Source organism: Sus scrofa, chromosome 1, assembly GCF_054392235.1.
Source record: "Sus scrofa isolate SSC_HxYL_T2T_F1_AM1 chromosome 1, Sscrofa_HxYL_maternal_Yorkshire_Landrace_v2.0, whole genome shotgun sequence".
NCBI classification, from domain to species: Eukaryota; Metazoa; Chordata; class Mammalia; order Artiodactyla; family Suidae; genus Sus; species Sus scrofa.
Window position 1 is genome coordinate 214886686 of NC_139383.1, and position 26355 is coordinate 214913040.

Sequence of the window (26355 nt, forward strand, 5' to 3'; positions counted from 1 at the left end):
TATCATTATTGATTTTACATTATGAATGGCCATGCCCAGGGAAACTAGTAATACATGCTGTCATCCTGGTAAAGACACATCAAAGCAGAGACACCAAGAGATATTAGGATAATTCATCACAGGTTGGACTAGGAATAAAAAATTTCTGGAACAAACATCCCTGTCCAGCCCAGACAGAGGATGGGCTCACCCATGGAGGAGCAGCAGGTGCTGGCTGCAATCTCTCCCAAGCCCTAGGGGACCACACACATGGTGACCGTATCCTGGTGTATTAGCTTTTCAGTGGTTCATCTCACAAAATGGTAATGTAATAATGCCTTGGGCTGGAATGGTATCTTTCTGCCAAAAATTCAAAGCTATCCAGAGAATACCTCATTCATCTCTGGGATCCTATGGGGATTGGGGTTGGTAGGCATTCTTACTAGTACCTTATAAAGATGAGAGCAGACAGTTTAGAGAAATTAAATACCTTGTCTTTGCTCCATCAGTCTATAACTGAGAAGAGAGGGCTTGAAACCCGGGATGCAGGATCCCCAAGGCCAGGAGCTCTAAGCCCTACCCTTGGAAACACCTTGAAGGAAGAATGATCGCCTTGTGGGGTGCCTTACAAAAAATGGGGTCCTTGCCCCCTCCCTTCCCAGACCAGGTAACTGCAAAGCTCACCTGTCGCTGAACTGAATCTCTTCTCCGTTCCTGGCCCAGCTGATTGTAGGCCTGGGGTTGCCTATGGCCTCACAGTGCAGAAGCACACTCAGCGTCCCGCTGGCCAGGGCCACAGTCTGTCCAAGGTGAGTGACCACCTCGGAGGCTGAGAGCTGCTGGGCGGCAGAGATCTTGCGCAAGATGACGGGCTTGCGGTGAGGCCGGCGAGAGTTGCCCATGACCTCCCCGGAGGCAGAGGTCCTGAGGGAGCTGCTGAAGCCAGACACCGGTTTGTGAGGAGGGATGGCCACTGGGGGGACCCTCCGCTCAGAAGGCTGCAGGAGTAAGTCCTGGTGCTCAAGGTGGCTGCGGAAAATCTCCTGGGCCAACTGGGCTACCAGGTGCTTGCTGTAGATGTCTCGCAGCTCCTCGGGTTGCTGGGAGATGTTCCGAAGAATGTCGTCCAGGCGCTGCTGCTCCGTCACCATGGTGAAGGGAACGTGTAGGAGGGCCTGCTCTGCGTTCTGGTCCTCCTCTGAGGACGTGTTCCTTTCCGTTGAGTCCTGGACCTCCCAAGAGGCTAGCAGATCTCCAGGCCAGCCCCCCTGTTCCAGCAGCCGAGAGACCAGCTCATCATAGCGGCTCCCAGCGTCAGCAGGAAGGCCCCGCTTTTCAGCCTTGCTGCCATTGGAGAAGATCCCATTCTGGTGTTTGTGGGTCTGCAGGGGTTCCTTTGGGTTGGCTTTCCTCGCCGTGAGGGCCTCCTCCTCGCTCCTGAGGCTCAAAGGCCGGGCCACCAGCTTCCGGTTGCCTCCAATGAGCTTAATCACAAACTGCTCCCGGGCCGGCCCCGCCGAACAGGTGTAGATGCCCGCATCCGATGGCTTGAGGCGGTGGATCTTGAGGTACCCAAAAGGGGCCACGGTGACGTGGGCGGAGCTGATGAGGTGCTGGCCATCTTTCTCCCAGGTGATGAGGGGCTTGCGGAAGCGCCGTGTGGGACAGCGCAGCACCACTGTGGTCTTGGGGAGCAGGTAGGCAAATCCCCCCACCACGAAGTGCAGTTTCCTCTGCCTCCGGGTCTGGATGTATATTTTCCTTGCTGCGGTGATGTGAGGACTGTGCTTTGTGGATGGCCTTCCAGGCCCTGGAATAAAAAGCAGTGAAAGGGAAGCCAGATAGATGGAGAAAGAGAAGTGGGGAGCCGAGGAAAGGGAAAGTGAAGGGCAGTAACAAGAGGGAGGCAAAAGGAGAGGGCAAGGAGAAGAGGGAAAGGAGGCGTTTCAGAGTTTGTTTTGGCCAGGACCTTCATTTCTGGCCTTCTGTTGTACGGGAGGAACTGGTTACCAGCTGTAGACCATCAAGCCGCTGCCACCATCAAACTCTGGAGAACTAATGAAGTGCAGGGGGGCAACCTACTATTACTCTGCTCTGGCTTGCTACCCCTGGAAGCTGATACGCAAGGTTCTAGATGGAGGGTGATCCCAGAGGAAAGGCAGTACCTCTCATTAAAATGACTTAAAAAAAGGAAAGAAATCAGCATCATAAAATGACACAGAAGGCAAAGCAAAGGATAATGTCTTCCACTGGGCTCCTGCAGAGCACCAGTGCCCTGGCTTACATGGGGAGGAGACCCCAGAAGTGTTAGACCTCTAGGGATTATTATCAAACAGAACACATTGTTCAGAGTCATTTCAAACCCTGGAGTGGTAATGTTAGACTTCATTAGTAATATGCTGACTCCAGCATCCAGATTTTTCTGTATGCCAGAAAGTGAACTTTGCTCTACCTCCTGCAAACTGTTTTTCCAGCAGAGAAGAGCATTTTGCCTGGCCACGTGTAATTAAAGTTCCTTTTCCATCTCCAGCTGAGCTCACCAGCCTAATGCCCTCAGAGGGCTTTACTGCCTGACCATCTCCCATTGGTCTTGGGTTCAGGAAAGCTACTGTTCTCAGCTCTTGCTGCTTCTATGTGGTGCCGGCTCCCCACCCCCAGAGTGCTGAAGTACTCACTTGCACAGGTGGCCAGCATACAGGGCCTGATGGACGAAGAGAAGGGCAGGGGAGGGCACAGGGAGGAATTGACAATAGCAGAGACACCAGTTTTCAGCACCTTCCGGCAAATGGCACTTCGTGTCTGGGTGCCCTCCCCGCAGCTCGTGGAACACTGGTGGGGAAAGAAAGGCCAAATGCATGTAAATGTAGGGAACTAGAGGCCAATGGGCTTTGTATGGGCTCTCAAACTCGCCAAAATATGAAAAAAAGTTGCTTGGAAAAATAATAGCAACCGAGAGAGAGAGAAATACTAATTATGTAACTATGTGGGAAGACACATCCATATAGCAGCCACATTCTATTCTAAGATTTTCTACACTCAGATGTGGATGTTTCACCTGTTTTTACTTTTATGGCCTGGGCTTTAGAGTTATGGAGTCACAGAATCCTGTATTCAAATTCCAGATCAGTATTTCACTAGTTGGCAAGTTACTTAAAGTGTGTTTCCGCTTCTCATATTTATTTTGCAAGGTTGGGAATTAAGTGAAATGATATATTTAAAAAATTTCACACATAGACATGACATTCAATTAATGCTAATTCCTTTCTTCTTCCTTAAAAAATACATTATAATATTTTAATATCAAGTATTAGGTAATTGTTATGCAACTACTCTGTTTGAGGTGGGGTTGCTAAGTGCTGTGGAACAAAGATGTGCAAGGTGGTTCCCAACCTCAAGAAGATGTGATCGAATAATGGGAAAAAAAACCCAAATACATTGTTAAAATGAAATAGTGTATTAGACACACACAAATCAAAACCACAGTGAAATACCACTTTATAGTCACTAGAATTTCCATAATCAAAAAGACAGACAATAATAAATGTTATTATTATAAGTGAGGATGTAGAAAAATTAGAGCTTTCTATACTTCTGATGAGAATGTAAAATAGTGCAGACCTTTTAGAAAAAAGGTTTAATGATTTCTTAAAAAGATAAGCATACATTTATCATATGACCCAGCCATTTCACTCCTACATGACATATGTAAGAGAAATGAAAACATACATCCATACAAGACTGGTTTGAATGTTACGGCAACATAATTCATATTAGGCAAAAGTGTAAACAATTTGAGTGTCCATCGGTCGGTGAATGGATAGATGAACTGTGGTATATCTATATAATGGAATATTTTATACCACTGCAAAAAGGAATGTTGTTCTGATAATGTGCTATCAGGTGGATAAACCTTGAAGACATTATGTTAGGTCAAATTTTACTGTATGTAAATTATCTCAATAAAGTTGCTTAAAGAATAATCACAGAACTTAGTAAAAATATAAAACTAAAAGTCAGGTGAAGTCTTATAAAATTAATGCTAACAATTGGTGAATGCTTATGGTATACTAGTGATTTTCTGGCCTAGTCTTGAGGAGGGTTGTAATTTGCATGGGCTTAGAGAACCAGGGATAAGCCTGGGAGGCAGGGAAATACCCAGAATCAAAAGTAGAAGAGTTAAATTGACAGAATACAGTAAACCAGCCATAATGGAGAAAAATAAAAATCATTTTATTAAAAAAAAAAAAAGAAAAAGTAGAAGAGTTGAGTGCCCAAGGCTGAGGCAGGTTTGGGGGCAGATCTAAACTGATGTGACTGAACAGAGGGGCTGAGTGGAAAGTGTCAGGATTCCATTGTGTATATGTACCACATCTTCTTAATCCATTGAGAGAACACAGTAAATCAATATAATAAAATAATTAAAAAATGAAAAAAAGAAAAGAAAAAAGAGAAAGTGTCAGGAGCTCAAGGGGTAGTTTGGGGCCAGATGCTGGAGACTTAAATTTTCAGACAGAAGGTTTGGAATTGGTCCATAAGGCAAGGAGCAGCCATTAAAGGGAGGAGTGAATGATGAAAGAGGTGTTTTGAGAAGGTTAATCTGGCAACAGTGTCTGGGAGGGATGGGAGTAGGAGATGGATGGCAGGCAGGGATGTCAGTTAAGGAGGCTGCCACAGTAGTCCATGCTGGAGATGATAAAGGCCTGAACTAGGGTCATGGCAGTGTGCCATGTTAACTGGAAAAATGACAGTAAAAACCCAAAAATATTATTTTATGTTTCCAAGTTGTATATGCTGGCCAGGGAAATGAACTCTTCCACGCCATGCACTGTGATATCCACCACCCACAGAAATCTTTACAATGCAAAAAATGGGGATGAGAATCGAGTCCATTGCTTTGGTTTCTGGATGCTCCTGGATTTCAGATTCCACCCATCCCTCATTTGATTGTAAATGACAGCATCAAATCCAGGAATCAGGTGGGATGGGGGTAAAGAGCCTGGAAACTTTAAAACCATGATCATTTTAGGGCTGCCAAGTAGAAAAATGGAAAAATGGGCTGTGTGTCAGAAGATCAGTTTATGACCTTGGTCAAGTCTAGTTCTTTCTCTAGGCTCAATCTCCCTTGAAAACAGGGAAACTACACTAGAGAGGGGATTTACAAACTGTGCTTTTTGCTTTTTTTTTTTTTTTTTTTTTAATTAAAAACTATGTTGAGGAAGTGACTCGAGTGGCTTCTCAGGTGATCTGGGGACCCAGCCACTGAAGATATGGGATTCTTACCCATACTTTGACCAAAACAGCTCAGATTTGTTTTGGTTTAGACTTCTGGCCTCACAGTAACATTTCAGTTGAAAAAAGGTTTTGTGGCTTTAATTTTTACAAAAAACAACTAGGCTATAGGATCGTCTAAGTTTCTTCTAGCTCTGAAATTGAAAACTCTGACTTTAATTTCTTTTATATTTTTGGGAGGAAGAAATTTCCATAAAATATAATTTAAAAATATTGAATAGCCAACTCTTTCAAGAGATGCAAGGGTTTCTTTTAAAGAAGAGAAGGGAGGTCTTTTGAGAGGTCTTGTCTCAGAATAGAATCTGAAAGTAATTTTATTTGAAGTGTTTAAAACTTTGGCTTAATTTTGTCTCTGAGGAATTCTGTGCAGTAACCATGAGATTAAGCCCAGATAGTTGAGGATGAAAAACACCCATAGATCATCCAGGTCTTCCTTTCTCCAAGGGGAGTCGTATGGGGGTGTGGAATGCAAGTTTCATCCCAGCCGGAGGGCCGGGGGAGGGTTGTTGGGATGACAAAGCTAAGTAAAAGCCTCTATGAATACCCCCGGGAGCACTTTCATGTGGCACCAGCTTAAATTTAATCCCAATGAATTGGTGATTACATCCCCACCATTCCTAGTCCCTTCTCAATGTTTGGGATTTCCGTTCATCAACCCAGATAATGTGGGACCTAGTAACATTCCTTGGATAAGGGCTAACTATTCCTACTTCCTACAATGTAACCTCCACCTCCTAGAAAGACCAGCAAAGCCTGTGGGAGGCTCCGGCCATGAACCTGGGTCCAACCAGGCAAATGAAGTGCCTTCTTTTATTTCTTCTCCTCTTCCTGACAATGAGGAGGGATGGAAGAAAATCATAACCGTACTAAGGGTTCCCTTTGACTAGGCATAAAGTACTTTACATGCATGATTTGAGCCTTACAATAACTATGTTCATGGACCCAATTATCATCTCCAATATTTATAAGCAAACTAAGGCCTAGAAAAGTTAAGTAGCTAGCCCAAGGTTATACAGCTAGTACGTGGCAGAGTCAGGATTGGAACCTAAGTTGGCCTGTCTTTGAGTCTGAACTCTTAACTATACATGATACTGTTCTAAAGGTCTCCTTGACCTAATGGGACTCTTAGAATTTCAATGCAGCAGCTTCCTTTCTTTAGAGCTGAAACACAAGGGTCCCTCTTTTAAATCTTCTCTTTGTCCCCCATATGCTCAGAGGCCACAAACTCCAGGAAGTTGGGAGGACAATTTAATACCCACAAGTCCCTTTCTCTGCATCCCACTTGTGGAAGACTGTCACCCACAGACTGAGGAGAGCAACACCTTTTACAACGTGCCCTGGAGCAAGTCTTCATTTAGACCCACTTATTTGGCAAATACATCAGTGTTCTCTCCTGCACTGTACGTTTTGTTATGATTTTTTGATGTGATACCATGCCCCACATCAACATTCCATGGAAAAATTGTCACTAACATGTTCATGCATGTGTGCACACGATCATTCCACACACATTTAATCTTTTATCCTGAAATAAAATTATCTCTAAAAGATGAAGTGACAATCATTCCCCCTTCTGTCATGAGACATCTGGGGTAAGCTACCATCAGAAGGCAATTTTACTGCCCAATTACAAAACCCAGAGTGATGTAGATTAACTCTCAACTGCAATGCCCTTAGCAGGCACCATTGGATGCCCCCCCCCCCACCACGTGGGGTGATAAAACACAGGGCAAGAATTCTCAGAATGTAGTCTGAAAGATGTGGCATCTTCATTTTCAGAGGCAGCTTCCCCCTCTGGGGAAGGATGTGTCTCTGTGACGTATTTCAAGCAGCAGCAGCTCTGTGCTGTGTATTGGACAGTCTACAAAGGCGGCCATGAGAGCAGCAGGGCCAGTTCAAGTGCTTCTATGCAAGAAAGAGGAGGCTGTGAATCTGGTTTTGACATAGAGATTTTCACTTCAGGCCTAGTAATTCTGTCTTGGCTAAATCTGCTTGTGAGGCAATACTTGGTGTGTGTGGGGGGGCAGGTGGATTTCTCTGTGGAAGACACACAGACCTGTGAAGGTGGGGGAGTTGGAGGCAATTCAAGAAGGAGTCAGGCTGAAAAAAAGTTGAAGCTGGGTGTCAATGAATGAATTTATGCTAGCATTAGAGTAGGAATGATTTAGAGAAGTGAGTGGGTCAGGGGTATATCCCTAACTTACGAGGTCCATCAGGAATGGTAAGGCCTATGCAGTCATCTCCCCAGATGCATGGCAATGGGGGAAATCAAGTTCTCTTACTGGGAAGCTGTTGACGTTTTGGAGCCAGGAAACTGACAGGAAAGAGGCAGGATTTCCTTGGCCTTCTTTTCCTAATAAATCATGTTCCTCACTGTCCAGTAACTTGGAAGAGAAGAACTGGAGAGGCTTTGCCTTTCCTGAGGAGAGACTAGAAACATCTGGGAGGAGGAGAAGCAGGGAGGGCAGGAAGGTGGGAGTGAAGAGAGAGCCCTGAGTAGAGCCCTGGGCCCAAATAGCACGCATGAGGCCTGGTTTTGTTCCATCAAGAGCCTGTTTACAATTCCCCTGCTTCTGACTGTTGAGTAAGGGCTGGCTGCTTATCTTCTGTCCCTGCAGCCTGGTTAAAAGCTAGTTAAACATGATGGTATCAAAGCTTACAAGAAGTTTGTTCCACAATATTAGGACTATTTTGTTCTGCTCTCACCTTCTGTTAACTCAAAGTTTGGCTGTCTTTTCCTCGTTATGCCTTTTCTTTTTTTCCTCCTTTTTAGGACCATATCTGCAGCATATGGAAGTTCCCAGGCAAAGGGTCAAATTGGAGCTGCAGCTGCTGGCCTATGCCACAGCCATAGCAATGCAGGATCCTAGCTGCATCTGTGACCTACCGGCAGCTTGCAGCAACAGTGGATCCTTAAACCACTGATCAAGGCCAGGGATCAAATGCACATCCTCATGGATAATAGTTGAGTTCATTGTAGTTGAGCCACAATGGGAACTCCCCTCCTTACACCTCTTTTGTTCTCCTTCTGAGGAATGTACGTACGTACTTCCGTCCAATCAGAGAGAAGCCACTCGCTGGGACAGTCATCTTTCTTGCAGGCTTGTTGGGAAGCCAGTTTGGGGGCTGAACAGAAGGTCTCAGGAAGCTCCAGGAAGCTGCCATCAGCCATGCGCTGTTTGCAAAGAACCTCTCGCCGCTGGACACCTCCTCCACACGTCCTGGAACACTGAGGAAGGAAGAGAAAGTGGAGCTGACATAGGACAGTAGCATGTTGGGCTGCCAATTCTTACCTTAGCCTTGGCTGAGTCAAGAGTGAAAAAAAAAGGAAAAATACATAGACAAGGAAGAAAACCCAGGAACCAGCCCAAAGGACTTTTTTCCTTTCCTTGAAATGAATTTTGTAGCAAGCTCTGTACCTTCCACTCTTCATCACAAGTATTAACTAGAGCATCCAGGAATTTCAAGGCCCTTTAAATCTTAGAAAGTTGCCTCTAAACTATGATTTGCAGTCACCCAAGACAACTGGTTTAAAAGGTTATATAATAGAGTGTTAAACATATTTACGATCCAGTTAAAAAGATCTGTGCTGCTTCCAGAATGAGGGAGAACTCCTGCCATCCATGTAAATCTGGAGGAATTAATCTGCAGAAAAGGCAGCCCTTCCTCTCTCTCTCTCTAAGTGTAAACATCTACCCTACCCTACTGGAGGGACAGTAGATTTGAGGTGTGGTTTTCTGAAGAACTACCTGCAACACATTTTTTGGTAAGACTGGTGGTTTTTTAGGACAGCGGGAACAAGAGACATGGACATTTATGGGAAAAATAGCTGCATTTTAGTGGTTTTCAGAAGGACCCCAGTCAAACACATCACTTACATGTAATTTAACAGTTACGATCCAGTTGCATGTGGGTAGAGGGGAGGCTGTTGTTCTGAGTCTTTGTCTCCTTCCTTGCAAGAGCAAAGAAACCCTCCGTTTCTAGCTGTGCACATAACATTTTGACATACAGACTATATTTGCTGATCTCTCTTGAAGGTGCCATGTGACTTAGTGCTGGGCAGCGGGATATACATGGAAGGTTGCATGCAATTTCAGGGAAATGCCCACAAAAAGAGTGTGAAGAGTGTGTGGCATTTTCCCCTTCTGGCCTCCTCTTTACTGGCTGGAAAGTGAACCACTATCTAAAATTTAACCTTCTAGCTTGGACGGTAATGGGCAAATAGATATTAGCTGCCTATCTTCCTGGTTGTGAAGCCACCGTAGTGGCCCTAGATGGCCTGTGTTTACATGAGAAAGAAACACTTCTTTCTTACTTAAGCCATTGTGACTTTGGGTTTTTATTTGGTCATTTTTAGTCAATCTAACCCTTGCAAGAAAGACAAATACTGTATATCACTTAAAGGTGGACTTTAAAAAATACAATGAACTAGTGAATATAACAAAAAAGAAGAAGCAGACTCACAGATATAGAGAAGAAACCAGTAGTTACCAGTGGAGGGGCATCAAGGTGGGGAAGGGGAAGGTACAAGCTACAGGGTGTGAGATAGGCTCACGGGGCATCTGTGCTTAGTGGAGGGGAGGGGCTTTGCTATTCAATCCTAAGCCTCTACTTTAGGGCCAGGAACTGGCCTAGGATCCAGGATGGGGACCAACTGTCTCAAATAGTTCATCTATATGTGATGGCCCTGGAAACGTGTTTTCCGTAGACCCTTTGATTTCTCAGCTGAAAGGCTATAACTGAACACAGCTTCTAGGCTATGTCACAGAGCTGTGTGTGTAGGTGGACAACATGCAGTGGTCTATGGCCAACTATTAGCGCAGATCCAAATGGTTCCTTCCAAGGGCTTATCCAGCATATCACATATCATTTAGCCTTTATTGAGAAAAAAAAAATCTATGGAGTTCCTGCTGTGGTGTAGTGGGTTAAGAATCTGACTGCAGTGGCTTGGGTTGCTGCAGAGGTATGGGTTTGATCCCTGGCCCTGTGCAGTGGGTTAAGGTTCTGGCATTGCTGTGGCTATGGTGAAGGTTGTAGCTTCAGCTCAGATTTGATCTCTGGCGCAGGAACTTCCATATGCTGCTGGTGTGGCTATAAAAAACAACACAAAACCCCAAAAAACCTATGGCCTCAGAGCTAATGATTCAAGCTGTGAGTAGCCCAGGGCTTTGGCTTCTCTGGCTCATTTTGGTGACTCCCCCACCTCTTCATTTTTAGAGAAACAGATATTTTAGTTCTTCTTTAGTAATTCAATACATTCTTAAAGGATTTTACTTCTTTAATGAATTTTCTGCCCACACTGCCTACCACAGTGCCTTCTGCAAATGTAAATCCTCAATAAATATTTGTGGAATTGAATTAAAGTTGGTGATTGGGGGAAATTTAAATTCATGGCTGAGAATTCTATTTGCTTAGAATAACCCTTCTTATTACTATGGACAACTAAGATTTTAAATTTGGTTTTATAATCTTCTGCATGACTTCTTAGGTTCAGCCTTCTCTTATTTCTGTCAAATTCTCACTTCTAACCAACCAGTTATTCTATCATCATATTAATTATAACCTTTATTGTTCAGCTCTTGCTCAAAACTCTTTTCTTTTTTTTTTTTGTCTTTTCTAGGGTTGCTCCTGTGGCATATGGAGGTTCCCAGGATAGGGGTTGAATTGGAGCTATAGCCACTGGCCTATACCACAGCTACAGCAATGCAGGATCCGAGCCGCGTCTGCAACCTACACCACAGCTCATGGCAATGCCAGATCCTTAACCTACTAAGCAAGGCCAGGGATCGAACCTGCAACCTCATGGTTCCTAGTCAGATTCGTTAACCACTGTGCCATGACGGGAACTCCAAAACTCTTTTCTAACTAGACAACTATTACTGATTCCTAAAGATCTGCCAAACCTACGGCCTATGTTCTCCATAATTCTTTCTATTCAATTGAATTATTAAAATTCTTCCATGTACTTAATGCAATATTTAAATTGTTCAAATCATAATTGTTGGACAAAAATGAGTTTACTCTGCTGAATCAAGAATTTAAATCTTAAAGCTCTGACCTCTCCCCTAGGCCTACTCAACATGTCCACTTAAATGCAAACAGGCATCTTGACCTAAATATGTATTAGATCAAACTTTTGATTCTGCCTGTCCAACCCCACCCCACATTTTCTCTCCTCTAGATCTTTCCCATTCATTTAATGGTGTCATAATATCCAAGACAAAAACTTGGGAAATTGCCTTGAGTTTTTCCTTTTTCTCACCATCTCTTCCCTGATACGTAATCCATGAGCAATTCAGATTTCCGTCCAAAATAAATAAGCTTTACTTCTATAATAAATAATAAATCAGGAAACCATCATCTCTTGCTTAGACTATCACATAGCTTCCTAACCAGCTTCTCAGTGCCTGGCTCTCTCAGGTCCTAGTGCGATATAGATGGTCTACACAACTTCTCTTCTTCTGATGGCCTTCTGAAAACATCACTGGGTGAACACAGCTGGAAGCCAGAGGGTAGGGTCTATATTGGGCTATAGATGGAGAAAGTAGAGACTGGATCTATAGGAGCAATGAAAGAAATTTAGCATATCATATTATTCTTCTACTGTCTATTCTCCACACAGTAGTGTTTTTCATATTGCTGTTTTTCAAAGTATAAATCAGATCATATAATTTCCATGCTTATGGCCCTTCAATGGTCTTCAATGGTGATGAGGATAAAATCCAAACTCCCTTAACCCTGACCTGCAAAGCCCTCTGTGTTCTCATCCAAACCCTAAGTTTTATGGACCCAGTGCCATGAAACTTTGAGTAACTCAAATCCTCCCAACTTCATTCATTCATTCAGCACAAATTTATTAACTACCAATCATGGACCATGCCTGGTTCTAAGGTTCTAGGTTCTAGCAGTGAACAAGAAGAGCTGCACACACTTCTAGAATATCATCTCATACAACTCTCCCTTTTCCCTATATATTCCAGATACACCATTGTGTGTGTGTGTGTGTGTGTGTGTTGTTCCTTGAACATGACAAGCTTGTTTCTCCCACAGGGCCTTTGAACTTGCTCCTATCTCTATCTGGACCACTCTTCTCTTATGTCTTCATGTGGTTATGCCTTTCGAATCACCCAGGTTCGATTCCTTTCTTACCTGCTTTGAGAGGCCATCACTAATCTCCTGGCTAGAGTAGCTAAAACTTTCTCTAATCCACTAGCCTCACATTGTTTTTTAAAAAGCTCTTCTACATAGCTCTTATTCCTTTTGGAAATTATCATCCATTAGACGATAAGCTCTATGGAGGAAGGGACTTTATTTCTTTTGTTGCTCATATTAGTGCTTGACAATTATATTCAAAACTTTCCTGAAGTAATGGTACTATTAGATCTTCAGTAAGAGATCTCAGGATTGGATGACTCCATCCCTAGTTCTTTCTTCCTACATCTGCTCTTGTTCCTACATCTAGTTTTTTCTTTTAAAACTAATGTTTTGTTTTCAAGTAAAGAAGTGGTCAGGGTGTGAACTAAACAGTAGAGTGATATTTTATAACTGTTGTGGAGGTATGCAACATTTTGGTATGATCCATAAATATACACACTGCTGTAAAAATGTGGTGTTTTTCTATAAAAAATGTAATGGCTGGCTCATAACGTCATTATCCTCTAAACCTCAAAATGGAATAAAACCACTTTTCTTCTAATCCTTTGACTATATTTTATAGTCAAATTCCCCACGGATCCTACTGAGTTGGCCATAAAGAACATGCTCTTGACATTTCTGTTACCTGGTGACTTGATATTTTAGACACTTCACTTAGTGATGTTGTTTTGTAGGACTAGAGAGTACTTCCAATGCTTGATGGCTGAAATTTTCTTTTTCTAAATATCTTATAGGGCGTATGGGCAGACATTCAATTTGAATAAATGCTCCCCAAATAAACAGGTAGCTGAATAAGAAGAGCTTTCAGATTAAAGCTATTAAGTTAGAGCTTCTTACTGAATGTGGCAATGAGGAAAAATGCAGGTTAATTTTCCCCTTTCAAATTGAGAAAGTAGATGAGCATAAATGGTTTAAGAGTAGAGATGTAATAAAATAGGCTATAGAGTATGAGAACTCCCTTAAAATGACAGAGCTGGTTTATCACTTATAGATAGGACCCTACTTAAGGGACAGACCCTCAGATGATTCCCCACAATGCTGCATGGAAGTCTGTGACAACATCATGACAAAATAGCTGCAAGACAAGTTAAAAAAAATCAGCTTGTTATTTTGAAGTCTGATCTACACAGAAAGCTCATAGAAAATTCTCAACACCTGAAGATAAAGTCAGACTCCTGAGAATGTCCTTCAGGGCCCTCACACTCTGACCCGAATCAAGCTTCCCAGATAGGTGCCTTGCTGGCCTGCCATGGGGCAGTACTTCAGCTACAGTGAACAATTTGTCCTCCCCTGGGCACAGTGATGTGCTTCTTCTGCTCAGGCCTTTGATTATGTGGTTCATACTGGGAGTAAAGCCCTTCATCTCTTTGTCCATCCAGAAACCTCCAAGACATCCTTGAAGGCCCAGCTCGAAAGCCACTTCTTTGGAAAGCCTCTTCTAATCCCTCTGCCTTATGGTGTGTGAGTCACCTCCCACTGCACCTTGAGCTGGAAAGGTCCTGCATGGCCTCTATCAGGGCTGTTCATTTATGTGCCTGCTATTTTCCTCTACCTCCCTGCATGCACACAGATTATGCGACTTTTGAGGAAAGGGAACGTATTCATCTTTCTATTCCCCAGAGCCTAGTGTAGCATCTGGCAAAGAGTGTACACTTCATAAATGTTTGTTGAACTGATGATTGGATGAATGAAAGAGCCAACAATCCAGATGTTTAAAAGATGTAAAACAAACATCCAGCTGATGGGCTGAACATTCACCTTTTATCAGGCTGTTTTATCATTAGCCAGAAGCTGCTTCTAAGTAAGTCAGCGGTGGGGTTGGGCCAGATGCAGCGTGTGCTCTGCTGTGTGCGCCGACCCTCCAGGTATGGCAGGCAACCATCTGGCAGAGTTCTTGTTGTCAGGGATTTGGCTTTTAAATCCTGTCTCATCTTTACTCAAAAAGTTTCCCTGGTGTGTACATTGATGAAAAGGGTGGTTTTTGAAATTTTTAAAAATTATAGAAGGTGAAATTTCAAATGAATAAAGGTTCCAAAGTCCGTGATGACTTTGCGAACATGTTGAGATTACCTGCTGAGGCTGACAGCTCTGAAGGAAGAGGCAGAATCCAAAGAAAAACATTTTTAAAAAGGAGCAGAAAGAGAAGTTTAATAAAACTAAATGAAAAATATTTGCTTTATGAATCATCATTGAAAATAATATTGTAGTATGAAGAGGTAGATCTCTGGTAATGGGTATTATTTTGAAATACATGCCATAAACAGAATAAATAATGAAAACTAGATTTACATTGCCTATCCTTGTTGCCATGCATGTTTCATGATATAATGAAACATGCATATTCATGATTCATTAGTTTTATAAGAAGGGTAAAAACTGAACAATAAGAGGAACATTGAAAAGTTATGTTTCTATACAAAAATGCCATGTTTCTATACAGAATTCTGCGTGTCCTATATTTTTAAAGATTTTCCTATGATCAGAACATTAATTCTGCCTGTCTTGACTTTTTTGGTTTCATGTTGGTAGTTTGATTCACTGAGAGGTGAGTTCACTTCCTTGGTACCCCAAGTCACATTACTGATCCCAACACAAAGTGAGGTCTACATGCTGTTCCTAAAGTCAACTCTGTAGTTTTAACATAATGTGCTCTGTTTATAGCTTTGAACTCACTTCATTTTTCTCTTCCTTTGCTCATTCATTCTTTCATCAACCATTTTCTGAGTGCTTGCTAAATGCCAGGCATTGTATTAGGGGCTAGAGACTTAAGGTGATGAAAAAATGGTTACTATACCTCAGGTGTCTATGGTCTGGTCAGGGAGAAAACATTACTATACACTGTGATTGATTTTGCAAAAGAGGGAATACAGAGGGGAGTTCAACTAGGTCTTTACGTAAAAGTTGGGAAAGGCTCTGCAGTGGTGACATAGGAGGGGGTGCCAGGAGATGAGGATCACTAGCAGAGCCAGCCTACGCATGCAGAAATGGAGGCTATGAAGGAACACTGCTTGTTCACACGGCTCTGAGGAGTCACGAGAAGGCAGAGCTTGGGGTTCATGGGGACATGTAGCTGGGAAACGAGACTGAGAATGTAGATGTGTAGCAGATAGTGGAGGACCTTGGACATACTTGGACATACTCTTCAGACCATGGGGTGTTATTAAGGGTTTTAAATTTGGGGGTAACAGGATCCAATCTGTAGAAATGATTAAGGCAGCAAGACCAAAGGGTTCCAAAGAGTCCTTCCCTGTGAGACAAACAAATGTGATATGGAGAAAAGGTGTCCTGGTCAAATAAATCCAAACAACAGTGTCTACCATACCCCTATTTGTGGGTTCCTAGCACATATTAATATCTGAAAGGCTTCACAGAGGGCTTGTAGTGAACTACTAATACCAGGAAGGGAAGCATAGATGAGAGTTAGGTGAGACAGCATGGGAGACCAAGTAAAAGGCTGTATGTAATGGTTTGGTATGTTGTGAGGGCTGGAACCAAGGCAGCTGGAGAGGAAGAGAGAGGAAGAGAGCAGAGGGGGGTGAGGAAATACAGGCAGTAGAATCAATAGGACTCCAGTGTTGGCTGAGTATGAAGGACAAACGAGGCTGAGAGGGCTCCGGTTTCTCTCTGGAGAACAGGCTAGAGGGTGGTGTCACTCACAATACAGGATACATGAGGGAAGACCAAGTCTGCTGGGCAAGGGGGCAGGTAGGCGAGTCATTGAAATTTGAGGGAACTTCGTCATAGATGAGATTGGGAGGGTCAAAGGGCAGTTAGAAAGAGCGCTTAGTATGTATCAGTGGTCAAAACTGAGTCACACAGAAGGAGGGCACAGAGAAACAAACATGAGGACTGGCATTTTGCTTACTAAAAACAAAAATGATTAAATAAGAACAGAATTTCTATTTAGACCATTTAGGGGATTAAAATTAGCTTATCCATCTAATATCGATTAAGCTTTACTTTATTTTTTATTTTATTTTATTTTTTGTCTTTTTGCCTTTTCTAGGGCTGTTTCTGTGGCATATGGAGGTTGCCAGGCTAGGGGTCTAATCGGAGCTGTAGCTGCTGGCCTATGCCACAGCCACAGCAATGCAGGATCTGAGCCACATCTGCAACCTACACCACAGCTCACGGCAACACCGTATCCTTAACCCACTGAGCAAGGCTAGGGATCGAACCCACAACCTCATGGTTCCTAGTTGAATTTGTTAACCACTGAGCCACAACGGGAACTCCAAGATTTATTTATTTTTTTTAAATTCTACTAAAGTATAATTTATTGACAATGTTGTGCAATTTCTGCTGTGTAGAAATTGACTCAGTTTTATATATAATGAATATATATTCATTCCTTTTTTATATACTTCATATCAATTAAGCTTCCTTAATCCTGGAAATACAAGGGGTTTGCAATGTATCTTCTGAGTTTAATATTCCTGTTAGTACATGAAGCACCCACTAAAATTCAGAGCAATTGTTTATTTCTGTTTTTTTGTTTGTTTGTTTTTTTTTTTTTCTTTTTAGGTCTGCACCCGTGACATATGGAGGTTCCCAGGCTAGGGCTCGAATTGGAGCTACAGCTACTGGTCTACACCACAGCAATGCAGGATCTGAGCCACATCTGTGACCTACATCACCACTCTTGGCAACGCTGGATCCTTAACCCACTGAGCAAGGCCAGGGATAGAACCCACAACCTCATGGTTACTAGTCGGATTTGTTTCTGCTGCACCACAACAGGAACTCCCCAGAGTAATTGTTAAAAAGAGTTTTCTGCCAATAAATAAAAAAACACTTCACATGTGAAATCTGAATTCTGATCTCTGTTGTACTGATATTTATTGCTGCTTCTAAAGGTAAGATCAAGTGTCCATGTCCATTTCCTTATGAAATACACTACTAAAAAGAAAATAAATGCCCCAGCAGATTTTCCTTTCTCCTTGGATACAACATTTTAAATAAAGATGCTTTCTAACTCATGAGGATTTCTATTTTAGTTACTTGTATATAACAAAACTGATGACTACATTGACTCTTTCTGCCAGAACTCAGCCCTCCAATCCAGACCAAAGTCATTCTTTTCTGTGTGTGTGTTTCCATCTAGAAAATGAAAAATTTAATTCTCAAGTATTTATGGATATCATTAAAATTCTTTTTTTTTTTTTCCTGGATATTACCAGTAAGGGCTCTTCTCTCATATATCTTTTTACATAGCTAAACTACAGGCATTTTGAATTGTAGTCTTGATTTAAAAAAAAAAAAAAAGAGGTTTATAGGGAAATGGCCACATAAGCACAGTTTTAAGCAGAGGAGGAAAATAGGGCCTGTGGTGATGGTTTCAGTCTCTACACAGATGTGTGCAATATGTTTATAGTGGGTGGACACAATCCCACACATAAAACACAGGCAATATACAGAAAGGTAAATTATGCTTCAGAGTGGACCCTCTCATCCATTTCGGCTTAATCTTTCTAGCATCTCTCTTTTTTTTTTCTCATTTCTGTCTCAAAGTTATTCTTTAGGGATTCCCATAGTGGCTCAGCTCTTAGCGAACTTGACCAGCATCCATGAGGATGTGGGTTTGGATACTGTGTTGCTGTGGCTGTGGCGTAGGCTGGCAGCTGTAGCTCTGATTAGACACCTAGCCTGGGAACCTCCATATTCTGTGGGTGTGGCTCTTAAAAAAAAGCCAAAAAAAAAAAAAAAAAAAAAAGAAGGTTGTGCTAATAGAGACCAACAGGCCATTAGGGTTAATAGGGACAGTCAGCCCACAATAGAGCAGTTTGCAGTAGGCTGAACTGTGACCCCAGAGATATCTATGAACCTGTGAACATATGACCTGACATGGTAAAAGGGACTTTGCAGATACAGTCACAATGGTCCTTATGGAAGCGTGTTAGGAGAATGAGAGTCAGAGAAGGAGAGCAGAAGGACAGCGTCCCAGGTTGGAGTGAAGTGCTCTGAAGATGGAGGAAGGGGACCATGAGCCAAGGCAGCAGGAGGCCTCTAGGAGCTGGAAGAGGCCAGGTAACAGATTCTTGCCCAGAGCTTCCGGAAGGAACGCAGACCTGCCAACACCTTGACTTTAGCCAAGCAAAACTGATTTCAGGCTTCTGACCTCCTGAGCTATCAGACAGTAAATTCATGTTGTTTTAAGCCACCAGATGTGTGGTAATTTGTTACAGCAGCAATAAGAAACACACACAGATTAACTGCCCTGGATACAGCAACAAATACTGTTTTACATAGCTGCTGATTTAAAAAAAAATGCTCTAAGAATATAATGTCCTTCACTGTAATGACAGATTTATTTTTTATATTGTTTTAATTAAAGTATAGTTGATTTACAATGTTGTGCCAATTTCTGCTGTACAGCAAAGTGACCCAGTCATGCACACATATACATTCCTTTTCTTAGATAATTTTCCATCATGGTCTGTCCCAGGAGATTAGATATAGTTCCCTGTGCTATACAGCAGGAATTTATTGCTTATCCACTCTAAATGTAATTAATAGTTGGCATCTACCAATCCCAAACTCCCAGTCCATCCCAGACTTGTGATTGCCAAGGTGGAGGAGGAAGGGAGTGGGATGGACTAAGCTGCTGATTTTAAGGCTGATCTCAGACTTCCTTACAGTTTAACACTTCAAAGAAGTTTTGGGCAAGCTGCATGCATAAAGGAAAAGAGAATGAGTTTTGAAGCAGACAGACACCTTTTTTTGCATACTAGCCATGTGAGCAGGGGCAAGCGCAGCTTCTCTGAGCCTTGTTTCCTTAAATGAGTTGCCTTAGGGATTCAAAGAGAAGCTGGACAGCAGTAGAATGAGCTCTGCTATGTAGAGTCTGTATTTCTGTTACCCTCACAGCATTTCAGTTTCCTCGCAACACTTCAGTTTACTGTAAAATGGGGATCACAGTAACAACTATCACATTAAGGATGGTGAGAAATGAGTTAAATATAAAGGTAAAGTGCCTAGAACTGCACTTAATACATAGTAAGTGCTGCTCTCATTAAAAGAAGAAGCTTCTGAAATAAAGCAAGTGCTCCATAAATGAACGGGCACACTTGTCACCTAACTTTTTAGCACCATCCTCTATGTTAACACCTGCATGGGTGTCCTGGGGTCTCAGTGAGACTCAGTCTCTGCTGATGATCATCACTGCCCTAATGGAATCATGGGAAAGCACCTGTCCAGGTAAAGTGGTATGTGGCTGTTCAATGGGCAGTACTGACTGTGAACAAACACCATGTGGCTTCAGCATGGGAGAGTCCTGCTGGGAGAGGTGGGACTCCCACCAGCTTTGACAGACAAAGGGGAGGTAGGGGGAAGGGTAGGCAGAAGGAACGGGCCACAGTTAGAGATGGGTGGGGCAGATGGCAGAGGGATAAAGGCCTGACTAAGCCATCTGGCTTTGCTAGATGGCTATGGAGAGTCACCAAAAAAATTCCTATCTGAAGACTGGCATCTATGATCTCTGGCACCTGAGATCAAGGTGTCTCAGACTGACTTCTGCAACTATGGAAGTGGTTCTCAATCCTGGTACCGAAACACACCAATTGTAGCAATGATCTCTCGTGAGGGATATAAGAAGTAATATACATGGATGAACCTAGAGGTTTATCATATTAAGTGAAATAGGTCAGACAGAGAAAGACAAATATTATATGATATCACTTATATGTGCCATCTAAAAAAGTGATACAAATGTTCTATTTACAAAACAAATAGACTCATAGACATAGGAAACAAATTTATGGTTACCAAAGGGGAAACCTTTGGTTTGGGATTAGCATATACACATTACTGTATATGAAATAGATAATATGATGTCACTTATATCTGGAATCTAATACATGGCATGAATGAACCTTTTCACAGAAAATAAAATCATGGACATGGAGAACAGACTAGTGGTTGTCAAGGGGGAGGAGTGAGAAGAAGTGGGATGGATTGGGAATTTGGGCTTAATAGATGCAAACTATTGCCTTTGGTATGGATAAGCAATGAGATATTGCTGTATAGCACTGGGAACTATGTCTAGTTACTTATGATGGAGCATGATGATGTGAGAAAAAAGAATGTATACATGTATGTGTAACTGGTTCACCTTGCTGTACGTTAGTGAACACTGTAAACCAGCTATAATGGAAAAAATAAAAATCATTATAAAAATAGATAAACACTAAAGATTTACTGTAGAGCACAGGGAACTATATTCAATATCTTGTAATAGCCTATAATGCAAAATCTGAAAAAAGAATATATATATATATACAACTGAATCTCCTTGCTGTACACTTGAAACTAACACAACTTGGTAAATTAACTACACTTCAATAAAAAAGTAAATGGAAATACACAGCCAACACCAAAGATGATGTTGATGAAGATGGTGAGTATGTGTGTATATTCAATAAATTACAAGGGTTTCAGGAGACTGATGCACTAAATACATGTTTCAAAAAACAACCAAAAAACCCCAACAAGTTATTATAGCTAAACTGATAAAGACAAATATTAAGTGAATCCTTCACACAAGACCAGAGATAAAAAACCAAGGGATGCAGTATTAAGAGGTAGAACTAAATAAAGATGGCCCTCTAAACATCAAAGCTAGAGTTAGACATTAGATTCGTTCTTCATTTCTGCTTACTTGTTTCTAATCTAAAGCTTTGACATAAATCCTTGGACTCTATATTAGTCCCCTCCAGACCTATAGAATGTGTAAATACTGGCTACTTGTTATTTGTCAGGCAAATGCTCTACAAAGGACAAAGGAGGTTGTATTCCTAGCTGGCAAATGACAAGTCACATATTTTATGGTTTTGTTTTCTTTTTTCTTTTTTTTTTTTTTTCCTTCAGGAAGAAAAGCATATGCATGAGGTCAGTGGTAGCCTAATTTCAAAAAGCGAGGAGGTGGCAGTTTCTCCCTTTAGACAGGCCATCAGGTTGTTATCTGCCTTCCTTTAAGTGAAGCATTTTGTCCCTCATCTCCTTCTCCTTCATGTGAAAAAGGACTATCAACTAGGTGTTGAACGATTACAGACCTCAGCACGATCCTCTGGTGTATCTAAGCACATAAAGGGAAAGGACCATGTGAGTGCACAGTAGCCCCCTTGTCCCAGCAATGACTGCCCAGGAACCAGTGGGCTAACCAGGGAAATGCACAGTTAGCAGTCCATGTCTTAACTAGGTGGCATCCTAGGACAACAGCCAATTAGTTTGGAGAAGCTGAAAAGACTATTGACTGGAGTTCCCGTCGTGGCGCAGTGGTTAACAAATCTGACTAGGAACCATGAGATTGCAGGTTTGGTCCCTGCCCTTGCTTAGTGGGTTGAGGATCTGCCGTTGCCATGGGCTGTGGTGTAGGTTGCAGATGCGGCTCGGGTCCCGAGTTGCTGTGGCTCTGGCGTAGGCTGGCAGCTACAGCTCCGATTCGACCCCTAGCCTGGGAACCTCCATATGCTGCGGAAGCGGCCCAAGAAATAGCAAAAAAGACAAAAAAAAAAAAAAAAAAAAAAGACTATTGACTTACCTCATAAGCATACAAAATCACTTTCTTTTTATAAGTGGTCAGTAATAGCTGCTTTTGCCTAAGAAACTTGACTAAAGAAGTAGGATTCTAAGGAAAAATGTAAGGTGTTTCCTCTAGATTCAGAGAGGTTCCTAAGAGTGGACCAAGGATCCTTATGCACCAAATGCCTAACCTGGAATTTCCTTTGGAAGATAGAATCTTGGAGGCTTTCACATTCCATGTTCATTATTTCTTATAGTGACTGAATATTTTTCACATGATTATGTACTGGTTATGAAACAAGATCTTTTTAAAGGTCCTAATAAAGTATAGTCAGCAGTTCACTGGCTCAACTACATAAATATTACTATTACTTTCCCAATCTGAAAAATGGACTTAAATCCAACACATCTCAAAAGCTCTTCTGTAATGGAAGGAAACAGAAAAGTTTTTTCAACATGTCTTGACAGGCCGCAGGCTGATGGAAAATGGAAGAGTTCTTGACTTTTTAGAAACCCAGGGTTTCCAATAGGGACACTGGGCATGGGGGTGGTGGTGTTGGCAACAGACCAAAAAAAGTCATGTATATCGATGCGTTCGAAAAAGTGAAAAAACACCATAGGTCACTGCCATTATTCAACAGCATGTGTGGCTAGTGGAAGAGGATGATGACCTATAACCATGAAACAAACCTATCAGTAGGATATAAAGTAAAAAATTTCAGGGCTTGTGGGTGATACTATTGATCTATTCACTCATTTCATTATTAAATAAAAATTTTATCCAGAACTTCCTATGTACTTAATGGCAACACAAACTAATAATATAGGGACTTAGTTTCAACAGTAGAGGTTGATGTGGGCTGATGCCTTGTCTTTTCTTAGTGTTATCACGGGTCAGTGGTGCCCTATAAAGCCTAAGTACAGTTAAAAGTAAAAGCACATATGCACTGGAAATCAACAAGAGACCTGGGTACCAGACCAAGCTTTATAATCTTGGGCAAAACGACATGTACAGCAGAGTCATATCATCCATTAAACAAGGGGGCTCATGTATCCTTAGGGCCTTTCCAGCCACAGGAGTTTCCAACAACAGGGTACAATGGAAAGGATTATGTAAAACTGGGTTGATGTCCACCCCTAAATGCTAGCTCTGTGAGCCTCAGTTTCTTCAAACCAAAAATTAAGATAAAATCTACTTTTCACTACACTGTTGTGAGGCCTAACCTCAATAAGATGTGTAATAATATGTTTCTTAACAGAACACTGGTACATAGATATTCAAAATATATAATATCCTCTTAACTTCCACAAACCATCACACAGTAGAATGGAATTTATGAACTTAGCCATATGCATTGAAGCTCTAAAAGGATATATATACTCAGTGTCTGTTTCCATATGCCTTCTATGTTAGTGTTTTGCTCACTCGTTACTACTGGAGTTTTTAAGCGCTTTACTAAGTCACAGTCCCAAGAAGGGGAAGGAAGCAGGAAGGGGCTCTGTCCACTGGTTGTGAAGAAGCAAGGAGGACTCAGGCGAATGGCAGCTCCCACTCTTTGCACCAAGGCAAGGGTATATAGGCTGCTTCTCAGCCAGGTGACCACATCATTTATCAGTCTAATTGGGACACTTTTGAGAGTGAAAAACTGTTTCAGTAAAACTGGAATGTATGTCTCCCTCACCTTTCAAGTTTACATTTTGTGACTTTTGTGTGTCACTTTAAAACTACATCTGATATCCTCATAGGGAGGAAAGTGCATAAGAAGATTTTATCCAAGGGATCCATCTAAAATTCTTGTCTCTTTTAAAGGCACACGAAATGATGATTTAAAATTTTGTAAGTATGTATTAATTTTGGATAAGATATGAGAATAAAATAATTGTGTTTTTATTGTATTGCATATATTTATTTTAATATATGCTTTAGAGTGAGGTCAGCAAACTGTTCTGCAAAGGGGAAGAGTAAATATTTTAGGTTTTGTGGGCCATATAGTCTCTGTGACAGTCAAGCACTTCTGTCCTTGCAGTGCAAGAACCATCACAGGCAGTATATAACAGAACGGGTGAGTCTATGTTCCAGTAAAACTTTATTTACAATAACTGGCTGTGAGCTGGATTTGGCTTTGGCCAGCAGTTTGCCAGTCCTTGCTTTAAAACAATAGTTTCTAATGGATCAGAAATATTTCAAATGTCTGGAATTGACCTGACTTCTAACATTTTATTTTGCTAAGTGTGTTTAAAAAAAAAAAAAAAAGAAAAACCTTTGCCTAGTACCTTTACCTCTTAAATTTTAAACAGCACAAAACTGGAAAGAGCTCACATTCAGAAAAATTTAGCTTTATGAAAATTTACCCGCCACACTGTCCTTATTTGAAAAAATATATCCTTAGCTCGGTGAAAACTTTGTCATGAATATGTTCAGGTTAACACATGGCTCCTTTGAATTGCTTCTGGAGATCGCTGGGGGCGGTACAGTAGAAAGAGCTTGGTATTTGAAATGAAAAGATCTGGATTTAAATAAGGCTGGGGGAGTACTAAGCAAAGAAGGAGGAGCAGACCTTGACCATTCCTTTAATGGGACAAAGCTCCTCAGAGGTGACTTCCCCTGTCCTGAATCACTGCCCGCTGCAAATACAAATGCCAGCACTGAGGAATCCCAGAACTCACCGGCTGCCACTGTGAAGGGTACCAGGCTGGGGGGCAGTTGAAGCGGTTACAAGCTTGCACCGTGCTGGGTTTGGGCAGGCGACACAGCTCATCAGCCAGGATGACTGTTTCATTCATCTCTCTGGAAAGTAGGTGGGAGCAGAAGACGTCTCTGGTCTGCAGGCCAACCCCACAGGTGAGACTACATGGACTCCACTTGCCAATTTCCCACCTGGGAAGAAATCAGAGCGAAAGGAAGAGGACACCCTGAACACCTGTGTAGAGAACAGTTACCACGGCATCAAGTACTGCCTAATGAAGTAAAAACGCCTACCTAGGAATTTGGGAAGTTCCAGAAAAAGACTTGCTAGTAATTCTATCCCAAACCTATAACCCATTCTCTCCTTGTGTGCTTTAGAATTCATTTAGAGAGAGCAAAGAGGGTGATAAATGGATCATCCAATTTTTACCCACAAAATTACCAAGAAGGGTCACAACCACATCTACCTTGATGAAACAAATAAGCTTCATCAAAATAAAGGGGCATGTTAGATAAGCCACAGATTGAGTTCATAAAAGCTTTGGGCACCACATATTGAATAGTGGATCTAGTCTAGAAGGAGGCTTTTCTCTAGAAGAATGAAAATTTTGTGCTTGTTTTTCTTTTGCTTCAAAATGAAAGGTTGCTGGTTCCAATTTCCTTTGAGTGTCCATCATAGCATAGAAACGTCTCTGTCTTATGTATAAATATCATCACTGCCTGGGACTGGAGAATATAACAAAAGTGAAGGTTGCTAAATAGATCAGTCTTCTTGAGGGAAAATAAGTGGAGAGAACAGCTCATTATCTGGAAAAGGAAGTCAAATACACACAAATGAGTTAAGTGCATGAATTGGCCATTCCAAACAGCCAAGTCTTGACAACTACATTTATAGTGAGCTAAGGACCTATAAAAACAATCACACTGCATTTTCTATTGATGCAGCCTCCAAAATGGGAACAATAAAGAAAAAAAAAAAAGAAACTCAGTTGTTTGGGCGTGGAGTGAGAAGTGTTCTTTAATGATCATTTTTAGGAAGTCCTGTTTACGAAGTGGAGCACAAAGATTCTACAAACAAAAGTTAAGCCAAGAAAAGTATGGCAAGTAGATCCTTCAGTAGCTAGGCCTGCCTAGCTTTTGTAGCCAGCTCTGAAAATTGTTTTAAAAGTCTTTGTTTTTAATGTTTTCCATCAGACTGCAAAACTGAGTTTAGCTCTCTCAGCCTTTCCTACTACTATGGTATATAATTACCTTTCTAACCCCTATTTCCACAACCTCTTTCCCTACCCTATATTTAAGCCACATCTTTAATGAACTACTTCAGTGCTTTCAATTCATGCCCCCTGGTTATCTAGCTCTGTCTTTACTCAAGCTATTACTCCTAATTTGGAATGCTTTTGGTCTCTCCCCTACCCCTCAAAATTTCTTCCATTTCTATATACCCAAATTTAACCTATATTTAAAGGATTGTATCCATAACTGTTCCATATACTGAAAATTTTCTCATTTGCATTGCAGTTATTCTGTCTGTCAAGAGCCCTGCTAGAATATATACCTCTTGAAGTCAAGGTCTGTGTCTGAGTCAGTTTTGTTTCTCTCACAGGGTTCATCATGGCTCCTTCTAGATAGTAAATGTATATGGTTAATACTTTTTTTTTTTCAAAATAGATGAGCAAATGGAAAGGACCTGCCATCACAGGAGGGCCCTTTATACACATTACTTCATT

The 26355-nt window shown here is 41.7% G+C and overlaps 1 protein-coding gene across 28 annotated transcripts in view; it reads right to left on the reverse strand.

Moving 5' to 3' along the window:
* ADAMTSL1 (ADAMTS like 1) overlaps positions 1-26355 on the reverse strand; it is a 1005193-nt gene that overhangs the window by 159615 nt on the left and 819223 nt on the right. For 24 of the 28 annotated variants that reach the window (XR_014821152.1, XR_014821138.1, XR_014821132.1 and 21 more), the window contains 4 exons: positions 24610-24820; positions 8318-8497; positions 2655-2808; positions 664-1789 (listed from right to left, as the gene is read on the reverse strand). Coding sequence is in view for 21 of the 28 variants with exons in the window: in XM_084984414.1 (XP_084840540.1) it covers positions 664-1789; positions 2655-2808; positions 8318-8497; positions 24610-24820 (1671 nt within the window). In the remaining 7 variants the exon portion in view is untranslated. The remainder of the gene's footprint in view (positions 1-663; positions 1790-2654; positions 2809-8317; positions 8498-24609; positions 24821-26355) is intronic. The other 4 variants (XM_084984465.1, XM_084984455.1, XM_084984477.1 and 1 more) reach the window with 1 other exon arrangement.